This window comes from Oncorhynchus masou, chromosome 23 (assembly GCF_036934945.1).
Source record: "Oncorhynchus masou masou isolate Uvic2021 chromosome 23, UVic_Omas_1.1, whole genome shotgun sequence".
In the NCBI taxonomy this organism is placed as follows: domain Eukaryota; kingdom Metazoa; phylum Chordata; class Actinopteri; order Salmoniformes; family Salmonidae; genus Oncorhynchus; species Oncorhynchus masou.
The window spans coordinates 13596498-13621390 of NC_088234.1; the positions used below are offsets into that span (position 1 = coordinate 13596498).

At 41.0% G+C, this 24893-nt stretch overlaps 1 protein-coding gene across 1 annotated transcript in view; it reads left to right on the forward strand.

The window, feature by feature from the left end:
• Positions 1-24382, forward strand: part of LOC135510341 (histidine N-acetyltransferase-like) — a 45954-nt gene extending 21572 nt beyond the window's left edge. The window contains exons 2-5 of the mRNA XM_064931189.1: positions 11509-11732; positions 12298-12522; positions 12914-13183; positions 13329-24382. Coding sequence (XP_064787261.1) covers positions 11517-11732; positions 12298-12522; positions 12914-13183; positions 13329-13661 — 1044 coding nt within the window. The 5' untranslated portion in view covers positions 11509-11516 and the 3' untranslated portion in view covers positions 13662-24382. The remainder of the gene's footprint in view (positions 1-11508; positions 11733-12297; positions 12523-12913; positions 13184-13328) is intronic.
• The last annotated feature ends 511 nt before the right edge of the window (positions 24383-24893 follow it).

The window sequence follows — 24893 nt, forward strand, 5'->3', positions numbered from 1 at the left end:
AGCCATGTTTCCGTGAAGCAAAGAACGTTACAGTCTCTGATGTCCCTCTGGAATGCTACCCTTGCTCGGATTTCATCAACCTTGTTGTCAAGAGACTGGACATTGGCGAGAAGTATACTAGGGAGTGGTGCACGATGTGCCCGTCTCCGGAGTCTGACCAGAAGACCGCTACGTTTCCCTCTTTTACGAAGTCGTTTTTTTGGGTCGCCGGCTGGGATACATTCCGTTGTCCTGGGTGAAGGGCAGAACACAGGATCCGCTTTGCGAAAGTCATATTCTTGGTCGTACTGATGGTGAGTTGACGCTGCTCTTATATTCAGTAGTTCTTCTCGACTGTATGTAATGAAACCTAAGAGGACCTGGGGTACTAATGTAAGAAATAACACATAAAAAAACAAAAAACTGCATAGTTTCCTAGGAACGCGAAGCGAGGCGGCCATCTCTGTCGGCGCCGGAAGTAGTAAGAACATTTCTAAGTGACCCCATACTCTTGAACGGTAGTATATATCACACACTACTTTTGGCCAGAGCCTATGGGCCCTTAGAGCCTATGGGCCCTCAGAGCCTATGTGCCCTCAGAGCCTATGGGCCCTCAGAGCCTATGGGCCCTCAGAGCCTATGGGCCCTCAGAACCTATGTGCCCTCAGAGCCTATAGGCCCTCAGAGCCTATGGGCCCTCAGAGCCTATGGGCCCTCAGAGCCTATGGGCCCTCAGAGCCTATGGGTCCTGGTCAAAAGTAGTGCACTAAATAGGGAATAATTGGGATGCAGACATCTATTTCAAACCTTGACACATCTGTCGCCGTGTCCCTTCAATTACGTGAAGGGATAACGTACAGTAGTGTTCTAATCTCTTTCAAGTCCTCTGTGTTTATTACAGGACAGCTGTGTGTGTGTGTGTGTGTGTGTGTGTGTGTGTGTGTGTGTGTGTGTGTGTGTGTGTGTGTGTGTGTGTGTGTGTGTGTGTGTGTGTGTGTGTGTGTGTGTGTGTGTGTGTGTGTGTGTGTGTGATTAGGTGTACTGTGTGTGAGTATGTACTGTCTGTGTGGTGTGTGTGTTTTTGTGTGTGTGTGTAGTCAGAGCACCACAAGAGTGTGACATCAGCACTGTATAGCCTAAATCCTCCTCTTTGCTGTCCTCCTCTGTTGACATCATGTGACTACTAGTCTGTTTCACTGCGGTTTCAAAGGAAGAGAGAAACAATTTGAGGGCAGATTATATTCTGTTCAGTATTATATTACATTATATGTACTATATTACATTATACAGTATGTGGTTTGAGCATATCACTCAGTGCCTCTTTGTACACTACATTGCCTGCCTTCCGTCCAATGTTGTTAAAGGACATAATTTACTGTATGTTTCAATAGGGAATGGTTGTTTGAGTTTGACGCATCCATATCTCCTGTTACCAATAGACCTTCAACTCCTATCTTTAACACTGATACTATGACAAACGGTGTGTGTGTGTGTGTGTGTGTGTGTGTGTGTGTGTGTGTGTGTGTGTGTGTGTGTGTGTGTGTGTGTGTGTGTGTGTGTGTGTGTGTGTGTGTGTGTGTGTGTGTGTGTGTGTGTGTGTGTGTGTGTGTGTGTGTACGTACAGTGGATTCAGAAAGTATTCAGACCCCTTCCCCTTTTCCACATTTTGTTACGTTACAGCCTTATTATAAAATTGATTTTTTTTAAACATCATTGTACACACAATATCCCATAATGAATAAGCGAAAACAGGTTTTTTTAAATGTTTTTTTTAAAGTTTAATTTAAAAAATTAAAAACCTGAAAATAGTTGTGCTGCGACGCTCCCCATCCAACCTGACATACACTCCCGGTCAAAAGTTTTAGAACACCTACTCATTCAAGGTTTTTTTTTTTTTTTTTTACAATTTTCTACATTGTAGAAGAATAGTGAAGACATTAAAACTATGAAATAACACATATGGAATAATATAGTAACCAAAAAAGTGTTAAACAAATCAAAATATATTTTATATTTGAGATTCTTCAAATAGCCACCCATTTTTTACCTTTATTTAACCAGGCAAGTCAGTTAAGAACAAATTCTTATTTTCAATGACGGCCTTGGAACAGTGGGTTAACTGCCTGTTCAGGGGCAGAACGACAGATTTGTACCTTGTCAGCTCGGCGGTTTGAACTTGCAACCTTCCGGTTACGAGTCCAACGCTCTAACCACTAGGCTACCCTGCCGCCTCTACACTCTAACCACTAGGCTACCCTGCCGCCTCTACACTCTAACCACTAGGCTACCCTGCCGCCCCAGCTGTGGCAGAAGAATCAGAATTAGTTAGGTAACATAGATAATTAAGATGTCTTATCTGCATGATATGCTTATATGATATGCTTGTTATTAAAATGTATCCCTTCGGACTCTGGTGTTGGCAGTTGCACTTCCTCCCTCAGTTGGGGCTCAGTCACCTGGGGCCCAGAGAGGGGAGAGGTCAGGCTTGTCTTTCACATGTCCCTGTTGCTATGCAGAATATCAGAAAGAGAAGAGGACAGGAGGGATTCTCTTCATATGTGAATGTGTCTTTACCTATTCTAAACCATGTGAATGTGTTTTTACCTATTCATAAACCATGTGAATGTGTCTTTACCTATTCTAAACCATGTGAATGTGTTTTTACCTATTCATAAACCATGTGAATGTGTCTTTACCTATTCTAAACCATGTGCATGTGTTTTTACCTATTCATAAACCATGTGAATGTGTCTTTACCTATTCTAAACCATGTGAATGTGTCTTTACCTATTCATAAACCATGTGAATGTGTCTTTACCTATTCTAAACCATGTGAATGTGTCTTTACCTATTCTAAACCATGTGAATGTGTCTTTACCTATTCTAAACCATGTGAATGTGTTTTTACCTATTCATAAACCATGTGACTGTGTCTTTACCTATTCTAAACCATGTGAATGTGTCTTTACCTATTCTAAACCATGTGAATGTGTCTTTACCTATTCTAAACCATGTGAATGTGCCTTTACCTATTCTAAACCATGTGAATGTGTCTTTACCTATTCTAAACCATGTGAATGTGTCTTTACCTATTCTAAACCATGTGAATGTGTCTTTACCTATTCTATGCCATGTAAATGTGTCTTTCCCTATTCTAAACCATGTGAATGTGTCTTTACCTATTCTAAACCATGTGAATGTGTCTTTACCTATTCTAAACCATGTGAATGTGTCTTTACCTATTCTAAACCATGTGAATGTGCCTTTACCTATTCTAAACCATGTGAATGTGTCTTTACCTATTCTAAACCATGTGAATGTGTCTTTACCTATTCTAAACCATGTGAATGTGTCTTTACCTATTCTATGCCATGTAAATGTGTCTTTCCCTATTCTAAACCATGTGAATGTGTCTTTACCTATTCTAAACCATGTGAATGTGTCTTTACCTATTCTAAACCATGTGAATGTGTCTTTACCTATTCTAAACCATGTGAATGTGTCTTTACCTATTCTAAACCATGTGAATGTGTCTTTACCTATTCTATGCCATGTAAATGTGTCTTTACCTATTCTAAACCATGTGAATGTGTCTTTACCTATTCTAAACCATGTGAATGTGTTTTTACCTATTCATAAAACATGTGAATGTGTCTTTACCTGTTCTAAACCATGTGCATGTGTTTTTACCTATTCATAAACCATGTGAATGTGTCTTTACCTATTCTAAACCATGTAAATGTGTTTTTACCTATTCATAAACCATGTGAATGTGTCTTTACCTATTCTAAACCATGTGAATGTGTCTTTACCTATTCTAAACCATGTGAATGTGTCTTTACCTATTCTAAACCATGTGAATGTGTCTTTACCTATTCTAAACCATGTAAATGTGTTTTTACCTATTCATAAACCATGTGAATGGATGGTGTGATTAATGAGGAACCAATTACTTGTCTCCACAATGTCTGTGTGCTTGTCACTCCCTCCTTTGGCCTTGGAGTAGATAGTGTCTAAGAAAAGATGTGTGTGGTAGTGTCTGGAACCATCGTATGTCATCTCTGATGTTGCACCTATCCTGGGGTAGTGTATGACCTAGAGGCTCACTCCCCTCAGTCAGCTTGTCCAGGTATGTGGTCAAGAAGGGGTTTTACTTGAGATGGGAGTATCTGAAGTTGACAATTGATTTATGCCATAGAATGAATTGATGTTTCTGTGCTTGATGTTTCTGTTTTCGGAGCCTCATCTTAGGGGCCAGACTAAAAAGTAAGTATAGTCTTCATAGCAAATGCTGTCTGGCTACGGGAGACTCCTTTCTCATATATCAAGTTTTACCTTGTGACCCATTCCATACATCTGTTGTTTGTAATGAAGACTAAAAGGGCGTGTCTTTTCTATAAAATATATTTGTATTCTTCCTGTGTCAGAGGTACTCGTCACAACACTTGGAAGTGTTGAGCCCACAAGCCTCATCATTATAGAAGCAATTGCTCTATGCTTTCCTTATGAATACATTTTAAATAAAGTAATATCCTGATTGGTGATTGACCTTGTTTCTCCTCATTACAGATTAGAATTTCCACGACACAGCTTTGAACACTCTTAACATTTTCTCAACCAGCTTCATGAGGTAGTCACCTGGAATGCATTTCAATTAACAGGAGTGCCTTCTTAAAAGTTCATTTCTGAAATGTATTTCCTTAATGCATTTGAGCCATTCAGTTGTGTTGTGACCAGTCCATATCATGGCAAGAACATGTCAAATAAGCAAAGAGAAACGACAGTCCATCATTATTTTAAGACATGAAGGTCAGTTTATCCCGAACATTTCAAGATCTTTTAAAGTTTCTTCAAGTGCAGCTGCAAAAACCATCAAGCGATATAATGAAACTGACTCAGAGTTACCTCTGCTGCAGAGGATAAGTTCATTAGAGTTACCAGCCTCAGAAATTGCAGCCCAAATAAATTCTTCACGGAGTAACAGACACATCTCAGCATCAACTATTCAGAAGAGTCTGTGTGAATTAAGCCACATTTCTGCAAAGAAATCACTACTAAAGGACACCAATAAGAAGAAGAGAATTGTTTGGGTCAAGAAACACAAGCAATGGACATTAGACTGGTGGAAATGTGTCCTTTGGTCTGGAGTCCAAATTTAAGATTTTTGGTTCTAATCGCCGTGTCTTTGTCTTTGCCTCCACAATCCCCTGACCTCAACCAAATTGAGATGGTTTGGTATGAGTCGGACTGCAGAGTTAAGGTAAATCAGCTAACATGTGCTCATCATATGTGGGAACTCCTTCAAGACTGTTGGAAAAGCATTCCAGGTGAAGCTAGTTGAGAGAATGGTGGCTATTTGAAGAATCTCAAATATAAAATATATTTTGATTTGTTGAACACTTTTTGGTTACTACATGATTTGATATGTGTTATTTCATAGTTTTGATGTCTTCACTATTATTCTACAATATAGAAAATAGTAAAAATGAAGAAAAACCCTTGAATGAGTTGGTGTTCTAAGACTTTTGACCGGTAGTGTAGCTTGAGAGGATCTGCAGAGAAGGTTGGGAGAAACTCCCCAAATACAGGTGTGCCAAGCTTGTGGTGTCATACCCAAGAAGACTTGATGCTGTAATCGCTGCCAAAGTTGCTTCAACAAAATACTGAGTAAAGGGTCTGAATACTTATGTAAATGTGATATTTCAGTTTTGAATTTTTATACATTTGCAAAAAAAAAAATCGAAAAACCTGTTTTTTCTTTGTCATTGTATGTAGATTGATGAGGAAAAAAAATACAATTTAATACATTTTAATGTAAGGCTGTAACGTAACAAAATGTGGATAAAGTCAAGCTGTCTGAATACTTTCCGAATGCACTGTATATATATTTTTTATGTTTATCTTACATAATATAATGTAATAATGTAAAAGTATGCATTAAGGTGTCTGTAATAGAATAAACAAATATAGATATTAATAAAAGCCTTTCTATAGCTTCCAACACATTTTTTATTTTTTTTACAATTGAGGAGTACCAAGATGGCTGCGCAGTGGCTTCAATTCAGTCATCCTGGGTTTATACACATTGTTGACGGCACCATGTCTGTGCATGCCAGTTGATGGAAAAGTACCAGAGAGAAAGAGAGAGAGAGAGAGAGTTGGGATCTGGTGGGGCGAGACAGTGTTTTCTCTGTCTCATGCAGGCGTCCGGCCTCTCTCTCTCCCTCCCTCCGTCCCCGCCGCCCCTTCTCCAGACTCACATCTCCCATCGACAGATTATCAGAAATGTCCGGCCCTGCTTCACCGCTTCAGCTAGAAGCCTCATTCCCCCTGGGGCCAACTAACGCTGACTGTCCATGCATGCATGGGGCTGAGAACACACAGACGGAGACAGAGACACACACATGGACAGAGACACACCCACACACACATACAAACAGTCTTTAACTGCCCAAGCTTCTCTGCACCTTTCTGGAATCACATTCCAACGACCTGAGCCCTCCGCTCCTCTCGCCCGTCTCGCCACGTTTTTTTCCCAAGCCTGGAGAAATGGTGTTTGTTTTCCGAGCGAGACTGTGTTTTCTGAGGAATCCAAAGAGGTTACAAAGGGGATTAGGGGGGTAGGGGGTTGGTAGAGAGGAGTGGGAGGGGGACAGATGCCAGTCTCCTCATTCCGTGCCACATGTAAACTGGTGCCAAACTGGACAGGCAAAGTGGCCTGGCATCCTGAAAATGACCAGACCAGAAAATACACTAGTGCCGTCTGTGTGGTTAGGGGGTCCTGTTGTCTGTGTGGTTAGGGGGTCCTGTTGTCTGTGTGGTTAGGGGTTGTGTTGTCTGTGTGGTTAGGGGTTGTGTTGTCTGTGTGGTTAGTGGTTGTGTTGTCTGTGTGGTTAGGGGGTCCTGTTGTCTGTGTGGTTAGGGGTCCTGTTGTCTGTGTGGTTAGGGGTTGTGTTGTCTGTGTGGTTAGGGGTTGTGTTGTCTGTGTGGTTAGGGGGTCCTGTTGTCTGTGTGGTTAGGGTTTGTGCTGTCTGTGTGGTTAGGGGTTGTGTTGTCTGTGTGGTTAGGGGGTCCTGTTGTCTGTGTGGTTAGGGGGTCCTGTTGTCTGTGTGGTTAGGGGGTCCTGTTGTCTGTGTGGTTAGGGGTCCTGTTGTCTGTGTGGTTAGGGGTTGTGTTGTCTGTGTGGTTAGGGGTTGTGTTGTCTGTGTGGTTAGGGGTCCTGTTGTCTGTGTGGTTAGGGGTCCTGTTGTCTGTGTGGTTAGGGGTCCTGTTGTCTGTGTGGTTAGGGGGTCCTGTTGTCTGTGTGGTTAGGGGTCCTGTTGTCTGTGTGGTTAGAGGTTGTGTTGTCTGTGTGGTTAGGGGTTGTGTTGTCTGTGTGGTTAGAGGTTGTGTTGTCTGTGTTGTTAGGGGTTGTGTTGTCTGTGTGGTTAGGGGTTGTGTTTTCTGTGTGGTTAGAGGTCCTGTTGTCTGTGTGGTTAGGGGTTGTGTTGTCTGTGTGGTTAGAGGTTGTGTTGTCTGTGTGGTTAGAGGTTGTGTTGTCTGTGTGGTGAGGGGTTGTGTTGTCTGTGTGGTTAGAGGTTGTGTTGTCTCTGTGGTTAGAGGTCCTGTTGTCTGTGTGGTTAGAGGTTGTGTTGTCTGTATGGTTAGGGGTTGTGTTGTCTGTGTGGTTAGGGGTTGTGTTGTCTGTGTGGTGAGGGGTCCTGTTGTCTGTGTGGTTAGGGGTTGTGTTGTCTGTGTGGTTAGGGTTCGGCTGTCTGTGTGGTTAGGGGGTCCTGTTGTCTGTGTGGTTAGGGTTCGTGCTGTCTGTGTGGTTAGAGGTTGTGTTGGCTGTGTGGTTAGGGGGTCCTGTTGTCTGTGTGGTGAGGGGTCCTGTTGTCTGTGTGGTGAGGGGTCCTGTTGTCTGTGTGGTTAGGGTTTGTGCTGTCTGTGTGGTTAGAGGTTGTGTTGTCTGTATGGTTAGGGGGTCCTGTTGTCTGTGTGGTTAGGGGTTGTGTTGTCTGTGTGGTGAGGGGTCCTGTTGTCTGTGTGGTTAGAACCTTTTTGGTTCCTGGTAGAACCCTTTTGATTTCCATGTAGGACCCTTTCCACAGAGGGTTCCACATGGAACCTATGTGGAACCAAAAATGATCTCCCTGGAACCAAAAATGGTTACCCTACGGGGACATCGGAAGAACCCTTTAGGAACCCTTTTTTCTAAGAGTGTGATTGATGCCAGACTGGAGGTACAAGGACAGAGGACACACTGATTATTCACTGTTATACATTTTGCTTGGCTAGTTATAGCCATATATACCTGGTTGGTTAGCTACCTGCAGATTCACGCAGGGTAGTAAGGTCATGAGTTGTGATTATGGTTAATTGTTTAGCTAGCTAGCTAGCTACATGTCTTAACAAAAGACTCCACTATGCCAGTATCCATTTCAATAGAATGTTACTGTGACAACTGTTGATAGACGTAGCTGGTAAATTCGCTCTGGCTATCTACTCCGATTTCTGACCTGATTTTCAGATATTACAAGTTTCAAATTTTGACATGAAGTCTTTTCATTTCAAGTTAAAGTGTACTGTTAGATAGCTAGCTAACGTTACGTGTATGATCTTATTACTTGTATCTCAGAGCTATTTGCTTGGCTAGTTAAAGTCTAATGTTAGCTAGCTAACTGTTAGCTAGCTAACATTGAACCTGGTGGTTAGCTACCTGTAGATTCATGCAGGGTAGTAACATCATGAGTTGGGATTATGGTTCATTGTTCAGCTAGCTAGCTACATGTCTTAACAAAAGACTCCACTATGCAAGTGTCCATTGTAATAGAATGTCACTGCGACAACTGTTAGCTAGTTAGCTTGGGAGCTTGACTGCTGTTGTTAGGACAGAACGCTCGCATCAACCCTTAAAGAGATTGGTTGAACTAAAGCTTAAGAGGGTGTGAACGATGCTGAATGGGGGTAGACAAAGAAGAGCTCTCCAGTAGGTACCAAAACATTCAAAGGCCATTTTCTCAAAAGTGAGGTTACAAGTTCATCAACTTTCAAAGCAGAATTGCTTTCCCATTGTAGCTCTGTGTCTCTGATTTTATCCAATGTAAAAAAACACAATTTCAAATTTTTATACAGTACATAAGACCAAATCAAGGCTCTGAGATACGAATAATAACATTGTAAACGTAACGTTAGCTAGTGAGCCAGTCAACTAACATCAGCTCGCTAGCTAACAGCACACTTTAACTTTAAATGAAAATTACTTTGTCAAAATTAGAAACATGTAATATCTGAAAATGCAGCTTGCTAGACTATTTTACCCGTATACATCATGGTTGGATGCTTCTCCCTGTCACAGATGCCATGGTAGCACTTAGTTTGAAGATGTAATCCGGAGACAGGTGTTTTCTCCATCTCCTTAGCTATCATACTCGAATTCCACTGATTTCAAAACTCGTTCCTCCAGAAAGTGGAGAGTAACACTTATGCAGTTTTATTACACAATACATTTTTTTTAAAAGCTGCATTAGACAGGATTACCAAGACGTACTGACCAGCTCAACGAGACAGAAGCGTGCTATATAGCAGACCAATCTGAACTCATCTCTCGGCATGTCCAGCCCCTTCATTATCTCAACCAATCCTGGTTAGCGGGAAGGTTGCTGACTTTTTCTGTGGTTAAACCAGCTAGGCTCGTAATTTAACAATTTTATTTGAATTTACAGATTGAATACAAGTTTGTTAGTTAGGCACATGAAAGTTCATGTGTTCCAGAAGGCATTTATGCTAAAAAACACATAAAAAATTTATTAAAAAAAGATTGTGTTCAAATGGCTCTTGTCACCTGTGACATATGCCTAGTTTCCTGAAATGGGTTACATAATGTATTGATGACATTCAACACTATCAGCAGTGTATAATCAGTGTGTCCTCTGTCCTTGTACCTCCACATTATGCGGCAGGTAGTCTAGTGGTTAGAGCTTCGGACGAATCTCTGAGCTGAGAAGGTGAAAATCTGTTGTTCTGCCCCTGTACAAGGTCATTCACCCACTGTTCCTAGGCTGTCATTGGAATAAGAATGTATTCTGACTTGCCTAGTTGAATAAAGGTCAAAAATAAAATCACTATCAACAGATATGAGAATAATCCATAACATTCAGTATAAAGTGACCATCAACCCACACCTGGAAATCATGAGTACAGATGTAGGATCTTAATTTCAGCCAGTTTGCTACAGCAGAAAAATCATTTTGCAGGAACAGAAAATGTGAATTATTATGTCTGCACGTACACAGGCAGTGTCACGTTCTGACCCTAGTTATTGTGTTAATTGTTTGTTTTAGTTGGTCAGGACGTGAGTTGGGTGGGCATTCTATGTTTTGTGTGTCTAGGTTGTTTTTGTGTGTTCGGCCCAGTATGGTTCTCAATCAGAGACAGGTGTCGTTAGTTGTCTCTGATTGAGAATCATACTTAGGAAGCCTGGGTTTCACTGTAGTTTGGTGGGTGGTTGTTTCCGTGTCGGTGTTTTACACCACACGGTACTGTTTTCGGTTTTTGTTAGTCACGTTACGTTTATTGTTTTGTATGGAGTGTTCAGTTTATGTGTTTAATAAACAACCATGGACACTTATCACGCCGCATATTGGTCCTCCGATATTTCTCGCCTCTCCTCTTCAGACTAAGGGGAGGAAAACCATTACAAGCAGCCTAATTCAGATTTTCTCTCCCTCATTCCTATCTTCTCTCTTCCCCATCTCTATCAATCTCTCTCCCTCTCAATCTACTCTCTCCCTCATTCCTATCCTCTCTCTACCCCATCTCTATCAATCTCTCTCCCTCATTCCTATCCTCTCTCTACCCCATCTCTATCAATCTCTCTCCCTCATTCCTATCCTCTCTCTACCCCATCTCTATCAATCTCTCTCCCTCATTCCTATCCTCTCTCTACCCCATCTCTATCAATCTCTCTCCCTCATTCCTATCCTCTCTCTTCCCCATGTCTATCAATCTATCTCCCTCATTCCTATCCTCTCTCTTCCCCATGTCTATCAATCTCTCTCCCTAATTCCTATCCTCTCTCTTCCCCATCTCTATCGATCTCTCTCTCCCTCATTCCTATCCTCTCTCTACCCCATCTCTATCAATCTCTCCCCCTTTCAATCTCCTCTCTCCCTCATTCATTTCCTCTCTCTTCCCCATCTCTATAAATCTCTCTCCCTCTCAATCTACTCTCTCCCTCATTCCTGTCTTCTCTCTACCCCATCTCTATCGATCTCTCTCTCCCTCATTCCTATCCTCTCTCTACCCCATCTCTATCAATCTCTCTCCCTCTCAATCTACTCTCCCTCATTCCTATCCTCTCTCTTCCCCATCTCTTCATCGATCTATCTCTCTCTCTTGCCTTTTTCCACCTTTCTCTCTCACTCCCTTTCTTTCCTTCATCTTCCTTCTCTAACCCTTTTCCTTTCCTCAATCCTCACTTTCTCTTTCCTTTCCTTTCTCCTCCTCCCTTTCTTTCTCCTCCTTCCTCCTCCCTCGCTCCCCCCCCAGCTGTAAGGATGAAGATTGAGAACAGCCTGCCCCGCCCCCAGCTCCCCGAGACTCCGCCCCAGACAGGCCTGCAGTTCACCGTGGCGACGGAGGAGGACTTTGATGAGATCATGGCCATAAGCCAAGACATCTACGGAGGGCTTGACTACCTACCGACCCGCTACACCGCCTGGCTATCCGAGTCCAACCGCACTGTCATACTGGCCCGCAAGCAGGGCAAAGTGGTGAGAAAAGGTTATAAAGTGTGTCATAAACCTGTTATAGCATGTGTATAAGGGTTCTATTACGGGTGTTATAAGAGTGTTATGAACGCTAACAAGCATGGCTGTCCGAGCGCAACCGCACCGTCATACTGGCACATAAGCAGGTCAAAGTGGTGAAAAATGGTTATTAAAGAGTGTTATAAATGTGTTATATCATGTTTATAAGGCCATTATAAGGGCTGTATTAGAAGCTACCAGTATCTGCTACATCACCTGGCTGTCCGAGACCAACCTGCCGCCACACTACTGCTTTGCACGCAAGCAGGGCAAAGTGTTGTGAGAAGGAGTGACAAGAGCATTACAAGGGTGTTACCATATAAATAGAATCCATGTTAGAAGAGTCCTAAAGGAACCTGTTCTACTTTGGAACCATTGAGAGTTCTATTACCTACAAACAACCATGAAAAAATTACAAGAAAATGACTCACAAAATGTATTTATTCAGTTGTTCATAATCTCCCTTTGTTTTTCTTTTCCCCTCTCCTCTATCCCTGTCTTCTTCATTTCTCCCATCTTCCCTCAACAGATTGCCCTGGAGTCAGTGTGTGTGATTGACGATGGTGAGACCATGCTGGTGGAGGGGCTACGTGTGGCCCCCCAGGAAAGGGGGAAGGGCGTGGCAGGGGTGCTGCTACGGTTCTGCTCTCAACTGGTCAAGTCCAAGTGGCCTGAGGTGAAGGTGACCAGGCTGACCCGTGACGACCAGCTGGGGCCCAAAGACTTCCAGAAGTACCGCCTCATCACCAAACAGGTAGGTATTGGTTGATTATTTAATTGCTTGGTTGATTGGTTAATTGCTTGGTTGATTGGTTAATTGCTTGGTTGATTGGTTAATTGCTAAGTTGATTGGTTCATTGATGGATTTGTACCATAAGTCAAGTATTCCAAGTTGTCAATTTTGTTTCTAGTTATTTTTATAGTCGTTATATTTGTGACTACACTCAGACCTGAGTCAAGCCATTATAACTCAAATCTACTTTTGCAGTTTACAAAGAATTGTCAGGGAAGCATGTTTTACCAAAATGACAGATTTAACCTTTCACAATGCTTCATTATGTGATACTTTTGATTCACAGTCTATTATCCAACCATACAAGCATCTCTTTACCCTACACCATTTCACCACTGCCTTTCTCGCTAAGGGCATACTGCTGGTTCGCTTCAACGCTGAAGATCTCAAGCTCCGGCTCTCCGAACTGGGACCGGTTGTGACCCTCCCCACCTACTCCGAAGGTATCCCCCAGAGTTCTGAGACCCCTCTGGTTCCCCCTGTCCTTCTGGACCTCAACGAGGCCCACCAGATGTTCCTCAACTCGGGCCTGATGTCCAACGTGCTCCCTAACGCTACCATCGTCCAGGACTGGCAGCCGTTCAAGCCAGTGCCCAGCAACATGGTCATACTTCTGAAGAAGGTAAGATTATAATCACAGGAGGACCACAATGGAAATAAGTCAGTTGACTTTATCATGCTTTAGGGTTGCAAACTTCTGGAAAGGGGGGCAGCTCTATATGTATTTCACATTTCTCAAATAAAATTGATGAATTGATTAATTCAAGGACATCGACTGGATGGTGGACGAGCGCTACACCCCCACTGTGGCCAGCCTGTGCACCCACCCCTTCTGGGTTCCCGGAGGTCCTCGCGGAGTGGGGACGGACACATACTACCTCAACATCGACGTGTTCGGCAAGGACATAGGCCTGGTGCTCCAGCAGTTCCTGAGTCACCTGAGGCGCCACGCCACCACCCTGAAGGGCCACGTCATGTGTCAGATGTTCCTGGATCCTCCCATGTGGAAACCCATGGCCGAGTTCTGTTGCCAGACACTGAATGTGGAGCTGGTGAAGGAATACACGGAGCAATGCGTGGTCGAGTCGGATGTCGTGTAGCCCGGAGGAAGAGGAAGGAGGAAGAGGAGAGACAAGATGGAAGAAGAAGTAACATGAAATCATTTTAAAAGTTTCCAGAGACCCAATGAACCTCATTCTCTTTAGAAAATGAAATGGAAAAGTTCCCCAAGAAACTTCAGAAGGATTGGCAACAACCTCGCTAAGCAACCATAGCGAAACACCTCAGAAGCTGCATAATATTTGCAATACGTTTGATTTGAACACTACCGCTAACGGAAATATTTGACACAAAAAAAGGCAGCTACATGAAAAACGTTTTACTAATTCGTTTGAATTAGTTTCTCACCTTTTTTTTTACCATTTAGTCATTTACACAAATCTAGCTCTTAACAACAGGATGCTAATGTTATTCCTTTAAAAAAGAAAAAGAGAAAAATGCAAGCTAGCTTGGAGAATATCATGCCTTTCAATCCTTTTAATGTAAATATAAAGTATAAATATGTACACATTCTGAATTGCAAATAAGTCTGCACAACTCTTGAGGCACTTTATGAAACCATATGGGCTGTTGTGCTAAAGTGCAAGTGATGACAGGAGGAGGAGAGGAGTCGTTTAACTTTTAGAAATAACAGAATATAACTGATTCAGAATGCATCACTCCCATGGTAATGGTAGAACTCCTTATGGACCTATTCTATCCAGCACCAAATCCCCAAATATTGTCCAACAAACAATAGCCCTTCAGTGAATCTTACAGAGCATTTGCACGCTTATAATTCACACAAAATGGCTGAAATGGAACAGCTATAATTACACTTAGCTTATAACACTAAAACATGGCCAGTTTGCATTTAAAACAATTTCATTTTTTTTAAACAATTGCTCAGTTGTTTTGTTTTTATGTTTTTAAGCACTTAATCATATTGCTAATTTATTGTTACTTTTCCTCGTGTACTTGAATGCAACCGTAGTATCTAAAGAGGTAATATATTATCAGCAGAAGCTTTCTGGAGGCTTTCTAACACTTAATGTGCAATCCAAGCTTACTCTATAGTACATTGCTAATAGTGTGAAAAAGGGAGCTGTACTTACTTTACAGTAAACCACAAAGACTAAAACAATTTAACTAAAATAGTTATGATTGACTTAACATTAACAACATCGTTCAGTAGCTAGAGAAATATTTCCATGGTAAATGTCGCCATCGCAAATATTAGCTGACAACCTTTGTAAAGACTGAATTGTAGTCCCTCATCAACATAGACTCAGTCATCATACATGCTGTGAAACAGCCCTCTGAAACCATTTTAAGCTTCGTAGCCACTCTAAGATGCTTCATAACCCCTCTACGAAGCTCCATAGCTACCCTAAGAAGCTTCATAAGCTTTGGGAAATGATCAGAGCTCAGATAAGCAAATGGGACACCCTTTGCTCTCGAAAGTTTCATAACCACTCTACTAAGCTTCATAGCCACTCTAAGAAGCTTTATAAGCTTTCGGCTCTTGAACGTTCCCTTTAAGACATGATGCCCTTGACACTACGTAGCACTGAACGAGCCTACATTGCAACCCCCAACTTGAGACTAAAACCACTACAGATCAGTTACTGGCCACTTCACTGACTCCAACCTGCCCTCGTTGTAAAGGGACCTTGTTGTAAAGGATGAAATGGACGGAGGAAGAGAATAGCTTTTTATTTTTTGGTAGACTGATCAGTGGTTTGCCTGTCTTTCCCTGACTCTAAAGGATGAATGCACTCACCCATGATAAATTAAGGATTTAGGACTGGATCAATATCGGACGATGGATGAGATGCCTGGAGAAAGTGGAATGAAGAATGAAGCAAATTACATACCGGATTCCATATCCTTCAAACCAACAAAACAATACTTTGTCAAGGCTGACAATGATTTTCTCAGTTCTCTGAGAAGCACTTCCTATTTTTTTCACCGATCGAAGAAGCAAACATGGACTGACCCCCCTTCTTTTTCTGTTGCGAGTCGTGAGGAAGCCAAAGATGAAGATGAAGATGTGAGTGGCCTGACTCCAGTGGCGAAGAGAAGACGCAGTACACAATCATTCCTACACCACCCCACCCTTGTCTCTAAAGGCATTCCCCTACACAACGTACGAAACCCCACATGAAACCCCCCCAATCAAATCATTTCTAAGAAATTCTCCATAATATGGGAAAGTGGAGCTTTTCCTCACAAGCCCATACAACCCCTCTCTCTTTCCATCTCTCCTCATGAATAGATTGAAGACCAATTTAAAGCCACAGAGTTTAAAACATCACTATGTAGGTTATCTAAAACTCTTGGCTGGTCAAAGGTAAGGTTCCCTGGATGCACTGTCGTATCCATGCCGACCATCTGGTGTATGTAAATGATCTTGGAGAGCGTGCTTTCCTGCTGCGAGTGTGTGCCCACAAGACCAGATGATTTACCAAACGTATTGTTCAGAAAACCGCCTAGTTAAATTTCTCCCTATTTTTTTAAAGCTGGTTTGAACAATTCAGATTTTGGCTTCGTAGGCTACGCCACAACACGAGAGTAGTCGTTTTAAATTTACCTTGGTCGTGGTTGGACATTTAATGAATAGAGCTCAGTGTATTTACAAAAAGGTCACTGAGATGGGAGAATATGAGCTAATTTGTCTCTTTGATTTTAAAAACATTTGAAAAACTCCAGTCCACACCCCATATCTGTGTCTGTCTGTCTGCACGATTGGCAAATGGAAAGCAGTGCTACTGTTACTTCATGTTCTCCTTTATCTCGTCATGGTAAAGTTAAAAGCATCTGAGTGCGAGTGGGGAGTGTGATTTTATAATTCCACAGTGTCACGGTGGTGTTGGTGTTAGTGGTGGTAGTGGACTTTGCATGGTCACAGACACACAGTGTTGTATTGTATGACTGCCGATATACCCTGCAGAGTCCACAGATCAACTGATCCAATGGCTTTCCAAGACCATATGGCTAAAATGGATACCAGTACACACCGCAGCACGTCCAGGGATACGACAGGTTGGAGGGTATTTGGTTGGAGGGTGAACACAATCTTTGATATGATGCACACAGACATGTATTAAAAACTTAAAAACTATTCCCACAGACTCACCACGCCCATGCAATCTATTGCCAAAATGCCCACTACTTACCCACCCAACAACATGTTCTAATCAATGTTGTATCCACTACTACGATAGGGACAAGGTTGTTGCCATTCAAACTGCCTCAGTCCTCAACATACCCATCCAGTAAAGACTATATCCCACCTCCATCTTCATACGGACTAGACATGATGGTTTTTATCTTAATTGTTGTCTGGTGAATTGGTTGTTTGTCACCTGGTATATTTCTGTACTGTATATTTCTATATTTGACATGCAGATATATGCACAGTGTTTCAGGGGGATGTGAATGTTGAAGATGCAGTACTGTAGGTGTCTTTTGTCTTGTTCTTAAAGGTATGTTTTGTGTGTTTGAGGGAAAGCTCGAAGGAGAATGTTTGGCAGAGATCCAAGGAGATTTGATTGGTTATAGAGTGCTCCAAATCTGATAATTCCGGACTCATTCCAGAATTAAAATAATTCCGGGCACTCTTAAAAGATTATGTAGCAGTACAAGTCATCCACTGTTGTAAAATGGGAACTCTCCTTCCTCCCTTGTCCCCCATTCCACACAAACACAGCCGAGAGAACAAATGGTGTTGAACCAACAGCTTTGGGAATAGATATGACGAACAGGGTCGATATTTAAGGGTTTCCTAAAGCACTGTGTATTAGTATGTGACATGCATTTTACATGTGAAAGATACTGTATGGTTATGTACTAAACCAGGAGGAGGGTATTTAATGCTCTCCCTTGATTAGGGGCTTCTCAACACAATGAGGTTACTGTTACTGCACTGTGCTGCCATTGAGTCGGAGCTCGGTCTGAGGGCGGGAAAGTAAGCACTTTGTTCAGCCGATTCATTGGCTCTCTGCTGCTGTGATAATGTCGGGGAGGGCAGCAGGGTGAAGTGAAACCGAAAGGATGTAACATCAGTCATTCATAGGTCTAACTGAACAGCTGGTGTGTTCTGATGTGTTCTGTCGCGCTGTCATCGTCGTCAAGGGCGATGTTAATCAGCCACCGTTATGGAGCAAACATTAGATTGAGACTAAACACCCTGTGTGTCATCAGTTCAAGCGCACTGTGCTTGTCCATTGCCGCGACAGACGAAGAACCGATCACACGCTATTATTGAATAATTTATCGTTATGAATCTGATTGCATGCTTAGTTCTATATTTGCTGATTAAACATACATATCATATTCCCCACCCCCCAAAAAATATTTATTTTTATTAATTAAGACATTAATGATCAAGTTTGATGTACAAACCGTACTTCATTTGATGGCTGGTTATCATTTAGCTGTGACTCTGTGTTCTCTAATTGTACAAATGTATGCAGGTGTTTTTTGTGTCTTTTTAAAAATACTAATTATTTCCTCTTATATACCTTGTATTCCACCCATCCCATTCTTTTCATTTTAATTCCTCACCGCTTTTCACTTTGTTCTTAAAACCGTCACAGCATGTAATCTTTTTAAATCTATATTTGGTCATTTTGAATACGGACACACTTGCAGTATTATAAACAGCTGGAGCTGAGATGAAGTAGATGAATGGGAGTTGCTACAGTTCATAGCATTTTGTCTGACAGAAAGTGTGACAGGTGCCATGGTTGAAACAGACGGGAGGAAGTTCAGAGATGAGCTTCTATTGATAACATAGACTGATCCCAGATCTGTTTGCGTTTTAGCCAACTCCTCTGTCTATGATAGTCATAACAAATTTGGCTGAAGTACGTACTGATCTCGAACCATTATAGTGGCTCGTCTTAGTAGTTATGGCTATGCTTGGTGGTGAAGAAAGGGAGAGCAAACCGAAACACTCATCCCTCATTTATGAAATGGTAGAGGTGGAGGTCATAAGGACGAGGGGGATGGAGGAAGGAGAGGTCAGGGAGAGAGAGGGAATGAGGGATGGTGTGGGTGTTGTGGAGGAGGAGATGAGGGAGTTTCTCTCTGTCTATTATTGCAGTACCTAAGAGGCAAAACCAGGGGAGGATGGTTACAGTAGGTTACAGAACCCTGAAAAAGTATATGAAGCTTTGTCGCCAAGCTAAGATGCTTTATAACCACTCTATGAAGCTCCACACGGTAGAGTCTGACCTTTAACCCACATGCACAGTATGTGGGTAAAAGTTCAGACAAAAACGTGGGGGAGACAGAGATAGCAACAGTAGGGAGAGGTGAATGACAATAGAGGACCAGGCCGGTCAAACTATTTATATCTACTACATTGTTATGTATCCACACTATGTACCCTTCTAGTGTCTAGGGCAGAGCACATGACTTCCTGGTTCTCTAGCTACCCATGGACAGCAGGTGACAATTTATCACTCACAACGCTGACATTGAGACACTGACTAGACCAGAGCTCTCCAACCCTGTTCCTGGACAGCTACCCTCCTGCAGCTTTTAACCCCAGTTGTAACTAACCTGATTTAGCTTATCAACCAGCTGGGATATTAGAATCAGGTTTGCCGGTTTAGGGTTGGAGTGAAATCCGTGAGGACGGTCGCTCTCCAGGAACAGCGTTGGAGATCCCTGGTCTAGAGTCAGTGTGTCTCAATGTCAGCGTTGTGAGTTTTACACCTGCTGTCCATGGGTAGCTAGAGAACCAGGAAGTCAAGTTAAAGCTGTTCTGTTTGCAGACTGAGGCTGTGTTCAGAGTGAACATCTATTCCCTACATAGTGCACACTAGGCAATAGTGTGCCATTTGGGACGCACAATCAGTGTCCTTTCCAAGCTAAAATACATTTGGCTTATCGTTGAATCCCCTATGGTGAGGTGAGAGCCAGCAAGGTTTGTATTTATATCTATAGGCTAACTCCACATGAGATGGAGTTGAAGGCCCGTCACCTGCTGATATTAGGATACATGATACAGTAAGGCCCCTTAAACACACACACACACACTTTATACACAGACAGAAGAGTCTATTCCTCTCCTAAACTGCTTACTGCTTAGCCAGTGACATTTAAGAGGCGACAGTTAGCTAGAGTTAGCTAGAGTTTCAGAGTTGAGTGTGTGTGGGTGTGTGTGTAGATGTGTGTGGGTGTGTGTGTGTGTGTGAGTGAGTGCGTGTCTGTGTGTAATCTGTCGATGTGTCACAGTGTCTGGTTGCACGGCGAGAGACACAGAGACCCTTTTCAGACAGATTTCTCAGCTGGTTGTGAATGGAAAGTCTGGTTGTGTCCCAAATGGCACCATGCTACCTATGTAGGGTACTACTTTTAACAAGGGCCCATAGGGAATAGGGCGAGATTTGGGGCAACAACTCTGCGAAAGAGAGAACGGGGGGAAGGGGCAGAGGAAAAAGAGGGAAGGGGGAGAGGTTAGGGAAAAGAGAGAGAGTTTTTCAGATGCTTGTTGTGGGTTTTGGAGAGAGACAGATGGGTACCTACAGTACTGTCTGGTTTTATGGTTGTTGGAAGCTGCTGCTGGTGTAAGTGGTTTTGGCTGGGTGTTTAATAAGGATCTAGGACTGCGTGGAATGGATTCAAACAGCTGTCTCGACCAGTTATTGGGATCGAGTAGCCACGAGTAATGTAGATGTACACACACACACACACACACACACACTTGCAACATATGTAACACACACACACACCCACACCCACACGCTTGCACATTTAACACATTTGAAAACTATTTTTTCATAATCCTATTTTTCTACATCTTCTAAATGAGTAAAAGCTAAGACCCTAATGCATGTTTTATTATGGCCTTGTCAACTTCAGAAAGGGCTGTTGAATTTATATTTCATTTTGTTCTCCGTTTTTCATCCATTCATTTATTTGTTTATTTCTCCTTCTTTTAACCCTCTGTATTCAGACACATCTTAATCTATGACAAAGATTAGGATAATTTTGTGACTCCATTTTTGTCTGAACCTGGGAAAGGAATCAATAAGAAAAGCACAAATGAACCCTTGATTGCCTGACTACTAGCAAATATAAAGTCTTTGCCAAATTATAAATTCAACTAAAACCACCATCAAAACAAAACTGAAAATAAACTGGAAAGACACAACGAAACTGAAAAGGCAGCTGGAATTGACCAGTGGGTACAAGCTTTTGAAGTATGTTCTTCTTAATGTCCTGCTTAAGGGAAAAACAAAGAAAAAACCCTTGTGAAAAAAAAATGAATCTAATCTTACTACTTGTCCATACTGCACCATGCCGATGCCTATTTTGTGAACAACTACTGTATGTGTGCTCTTGTGCAATTATCTCTTATGTTACTGTTGATGCGAAATACTGTAAGGAACATGGGAGTGGTAGAAACCGTAGGAATAGAAACATGGCCGCTGTTACTGTTGATTTGAATGTGAATGGCCGTTCTAGGAATTCTATTTCGATGGGTGAGAAACGCAGCTGGACCTTCTACCCTATCAACCATGCATATAGCCCAAGTGTTGTGATAGCTAATGATGCTAACCGTGCTACATGCATGTTATCCAACCCAAATTATCATCTGACTGTCCTGCATATACAGTACAGTAATATATGTGGCCTGGTCACGTAAATGTGTACATTGTAAATAACCTAAAAGCCTATCTATCCATCTGAATGGAAGAAAACAAGACACAGCATATTGTAATTTTGTACGTTTGAACAGAGATTTTAGATGCTATGTGCAAGATAAAAACAAGCACTAAAACACAATTTCTGGTTATGCCTCCACGCCCAAGTTCTGAAAACGTTTTATATGGGGAATGATTTTTCTGTAACACCAGATGTAAAGGGGGGGGGGTAGATTTCTGTGTAACACCAGACATGGTCATTCAATGGGTTTTCATTCAATTCAAAGTAATTAGAGCTTTGTGATGAAATAGTCCACCAGCACATTCATTCCGCAGGTAATGTTGAGTGAATACTCTTACTTCGTTCCCTTATTTCTTTCATCTTCACATCCAAACATGTACAGAAAAGAAACAGCATATTATTCCCTTTATTGGGTGGAATCCACCTGAACACGGGGGTTTTGGGGGTCTGAAGTCGTACCAAAGACTTCTCAGATGGTCTCCCAAGGCAACGCAGCAAAGACACAACTGTCAATCTATATATTATTGTTATCAGAATCAGCTTTGGTTATCTATGATAACAAGGTCCAAACACAGCTTCTCTGTACGACCTACTATACAAATTCTCCTAAATGTACTTGTGCAGAAAATGACCGATTCCAATAACTGCAGAGCCTGAAAGAGATTTAACAATAATTAGAGATATTTTGAGATTAGATATATCTGGATACGCTGAATAATCAAATTAAACAAACAGACAGCTGAGGTCAAAGACATGGCCGCTGTTGCTCATGATTGTTTTTATTTTTCAACAACAAAAAATATTCACACTTACCTTGCCAAGCTTTCACTATAGCGGTCCTACTAAATGACCAATGTCTGAATAAACATACATACCTTATATAGATTTAGGTTAGATGAAAATGCCCAGACCTTGACCCCTGCTCGGAACCACCAAGGTCATAGGTCAAAGGTCATAGAGCAAAGGTTATGGTTCCGGAGTTTTCATTTAGCCCTTTTTCCTTGATATGGCTGCAGCTGTTGAGTATCCGCTAGAGTTTCACGATTATATACGGACGCACAGTACAGTGTAAAATATATTGAACGTTGAAGCCTATATATGTCATTGACTCACAGTTATAACAGGTTATAACCAAGATCCTGTGAGATAAAAGACAGGATATATATTCATTCATCTCGTAACTTTACAGTTTTAAATCATTTTAGTGAGACTTCTTATTGGATTCACAGCTGTGTGTCTGTCGAGGTGGTAAATACAGTGGTCATGCCATTTGAAGGTATGTTGGTAATCTGGAAAAAATGTATCATTTTTTTTTTTGGTCCTTCTATTCATTTTAATATTTTATTTTATACCCAACTTTCTCTGCTTATTCTCAAGCGGTGATTTGGAGAATTTGATTTTTGATTTTTTTTTTCTCGTTTCTTAAATGTATTATTATGTTTTTTGATTGTTATTATTTTTCAGTTATCAGAAGCTATTTTTTTTGTGAGACTGAGATGCAAAACTATTTTAAATACAATACTTAAAAAAACAACTTTACAATCTACGAGAGATCTATGGGATGTGGGGTTTTTCCTCCAATTCGGATGCAAAAATGTGTGTATGTTGGGGATTGACAATGGGTATGGAACAGAAACATGTGGCTAGGTTTACACGGAGTCCGAACACACTCAGCATAATACTTAAGAAATGTCTTAAGACAATACGTAAGATGCTAATTAATAAGATATGCATTTTTACTTTGTCTAGGGCAATACTTATTCCTGTTTTGATTTAATATTCGAGTTATGCATTTTTTAAAGTTGTCAAAGCTTGACAGGTTAGCTAGTATTATTAACGTTGTAAAAACTAGACAGGTTAGCTAGTATTATTAACGTTGTAAAAACTAGACAGGTTAGCTAGTATTATTAACGTTGTAAAAACTAGACAGGTTAGCTAGTATTATTAATGTTGTAAAAACTAGACAGGTTAGCTAGTATTATTATCGTTGTAAAAACTAGACAGGTTAGCTAGTATTATTAACATTGCAAAAACTAGACAGGTTAGCTAGTATTATTAACGTTGTAAAAACTAGACAGGTTAGCTAGTATTATTAACATTGCAAAAACTAGACAGGTTAGCTAGTATTATTAACGTTGTAAAAACTAGACAGGTTAGCTAGTATTATTAACGTTGTAAAAACTAGACAGGTTAGCTAGTATTATTAACGTTGTAAAAACTATACAGGTTAGCTAGTATTATTAACGTTGTAAAAACTAGACAGGTTAGCTAGTATTATTAACGTTGTATGGATATTAATGTTGTGCTACTATTATTTTGGGGGAAAGTATAGACTTAGGTATGGGGCACAGGATAGATGTTAAAGTTAAATAACACACCTCACACACACACACTCCCAAAATGTTTTTTCAGTGTAAACCTAGCCATATACTTACATGGAGTACAATTTTTTGAATGCTTTATAATTATAAAGTGATGGCTACAAACGGGTTAGTAGTAGTATTTAGTGATGAAAAAATATATCTTTTTAATTTTGCTTGCATTTATATAATATTGTTGTAGTAGTAGTAATACTGTAAAAAAATGTGTACATTTCAACATACCTCCCTTTCTCTCCATTCTCTGGATAAGTAGTTTAATCAAGGTCATTTTAACATCTACAAACATATAAACCTTATTAAGTGTATATTGCAACATTGTTAAGGACAAAACAGCCGTGGAACACAGTAACTTTGTTTAATAATAGCAACTATTGTGAAGTCAAGTCCAGGCTGTTTATGTATGTAGTAGCATTTGAGTAGTATTTTTGTAGTAGCATATTCTGAGATGAAGTAGTGATGAAAGTAACAAACATGGCAGAAATGCATATTGTTAGAAAATGAAACTCCGCACTACAGACGGACGTTTTCAAAAGTTCTTTGTTGATTGTTTCTTTATTATTATTTTTGTTCTTTTTTTAAATTTATTTTTTACTTTCTCTGTTCAGATTATTGCCTTTGTTAGGTGTTGTCAGCTAAAAAGAAAACATTTTTTAAAAACGAAACAACAAGTGCATGTCAGAATGTTAAGCTCTTTCTATATATTAAAAGAGCTCACTTTTTGTGTTAGAGTTACGGAAATTTACAAGGACAAAAAAAAGAAAACAAAACAAGAGAAATAAAGGTGGGGTGGTGAGATGTGTGTGTTTTACAGGGGCACAAACAAACAAAACGCCAATACCACGTGAGAGTGTTATTACGCATCGCAATGTACAAACACACAAACAGACAGAATTTTCCCCCAAGCACTTCTAGCCTACCCAATTGACCAAAACTGGCATATATCATTTTCTTTCTTCACATTTTACAGTTACATTTTAAGATAGCTATGTTAAGATAGCTAGGTGAGACAACCACATATATCAATTATAGTAAGTACATTTAAGAGTGTGTTTACAATCAAACACACAAACACAGTAGAATGTTGTGTGGGTTGTAATCGACGTTAAGTTGACATTTGGGTAAAAACGTTTGTAAACCTTGTCTGAAATGGTGAAACTGAAAGGGGCTTGATGGGTGGATGGTTTCTGAAATGGTGAAACTAAAAGGGGCTTGATGGGTGGATGGTTTCTG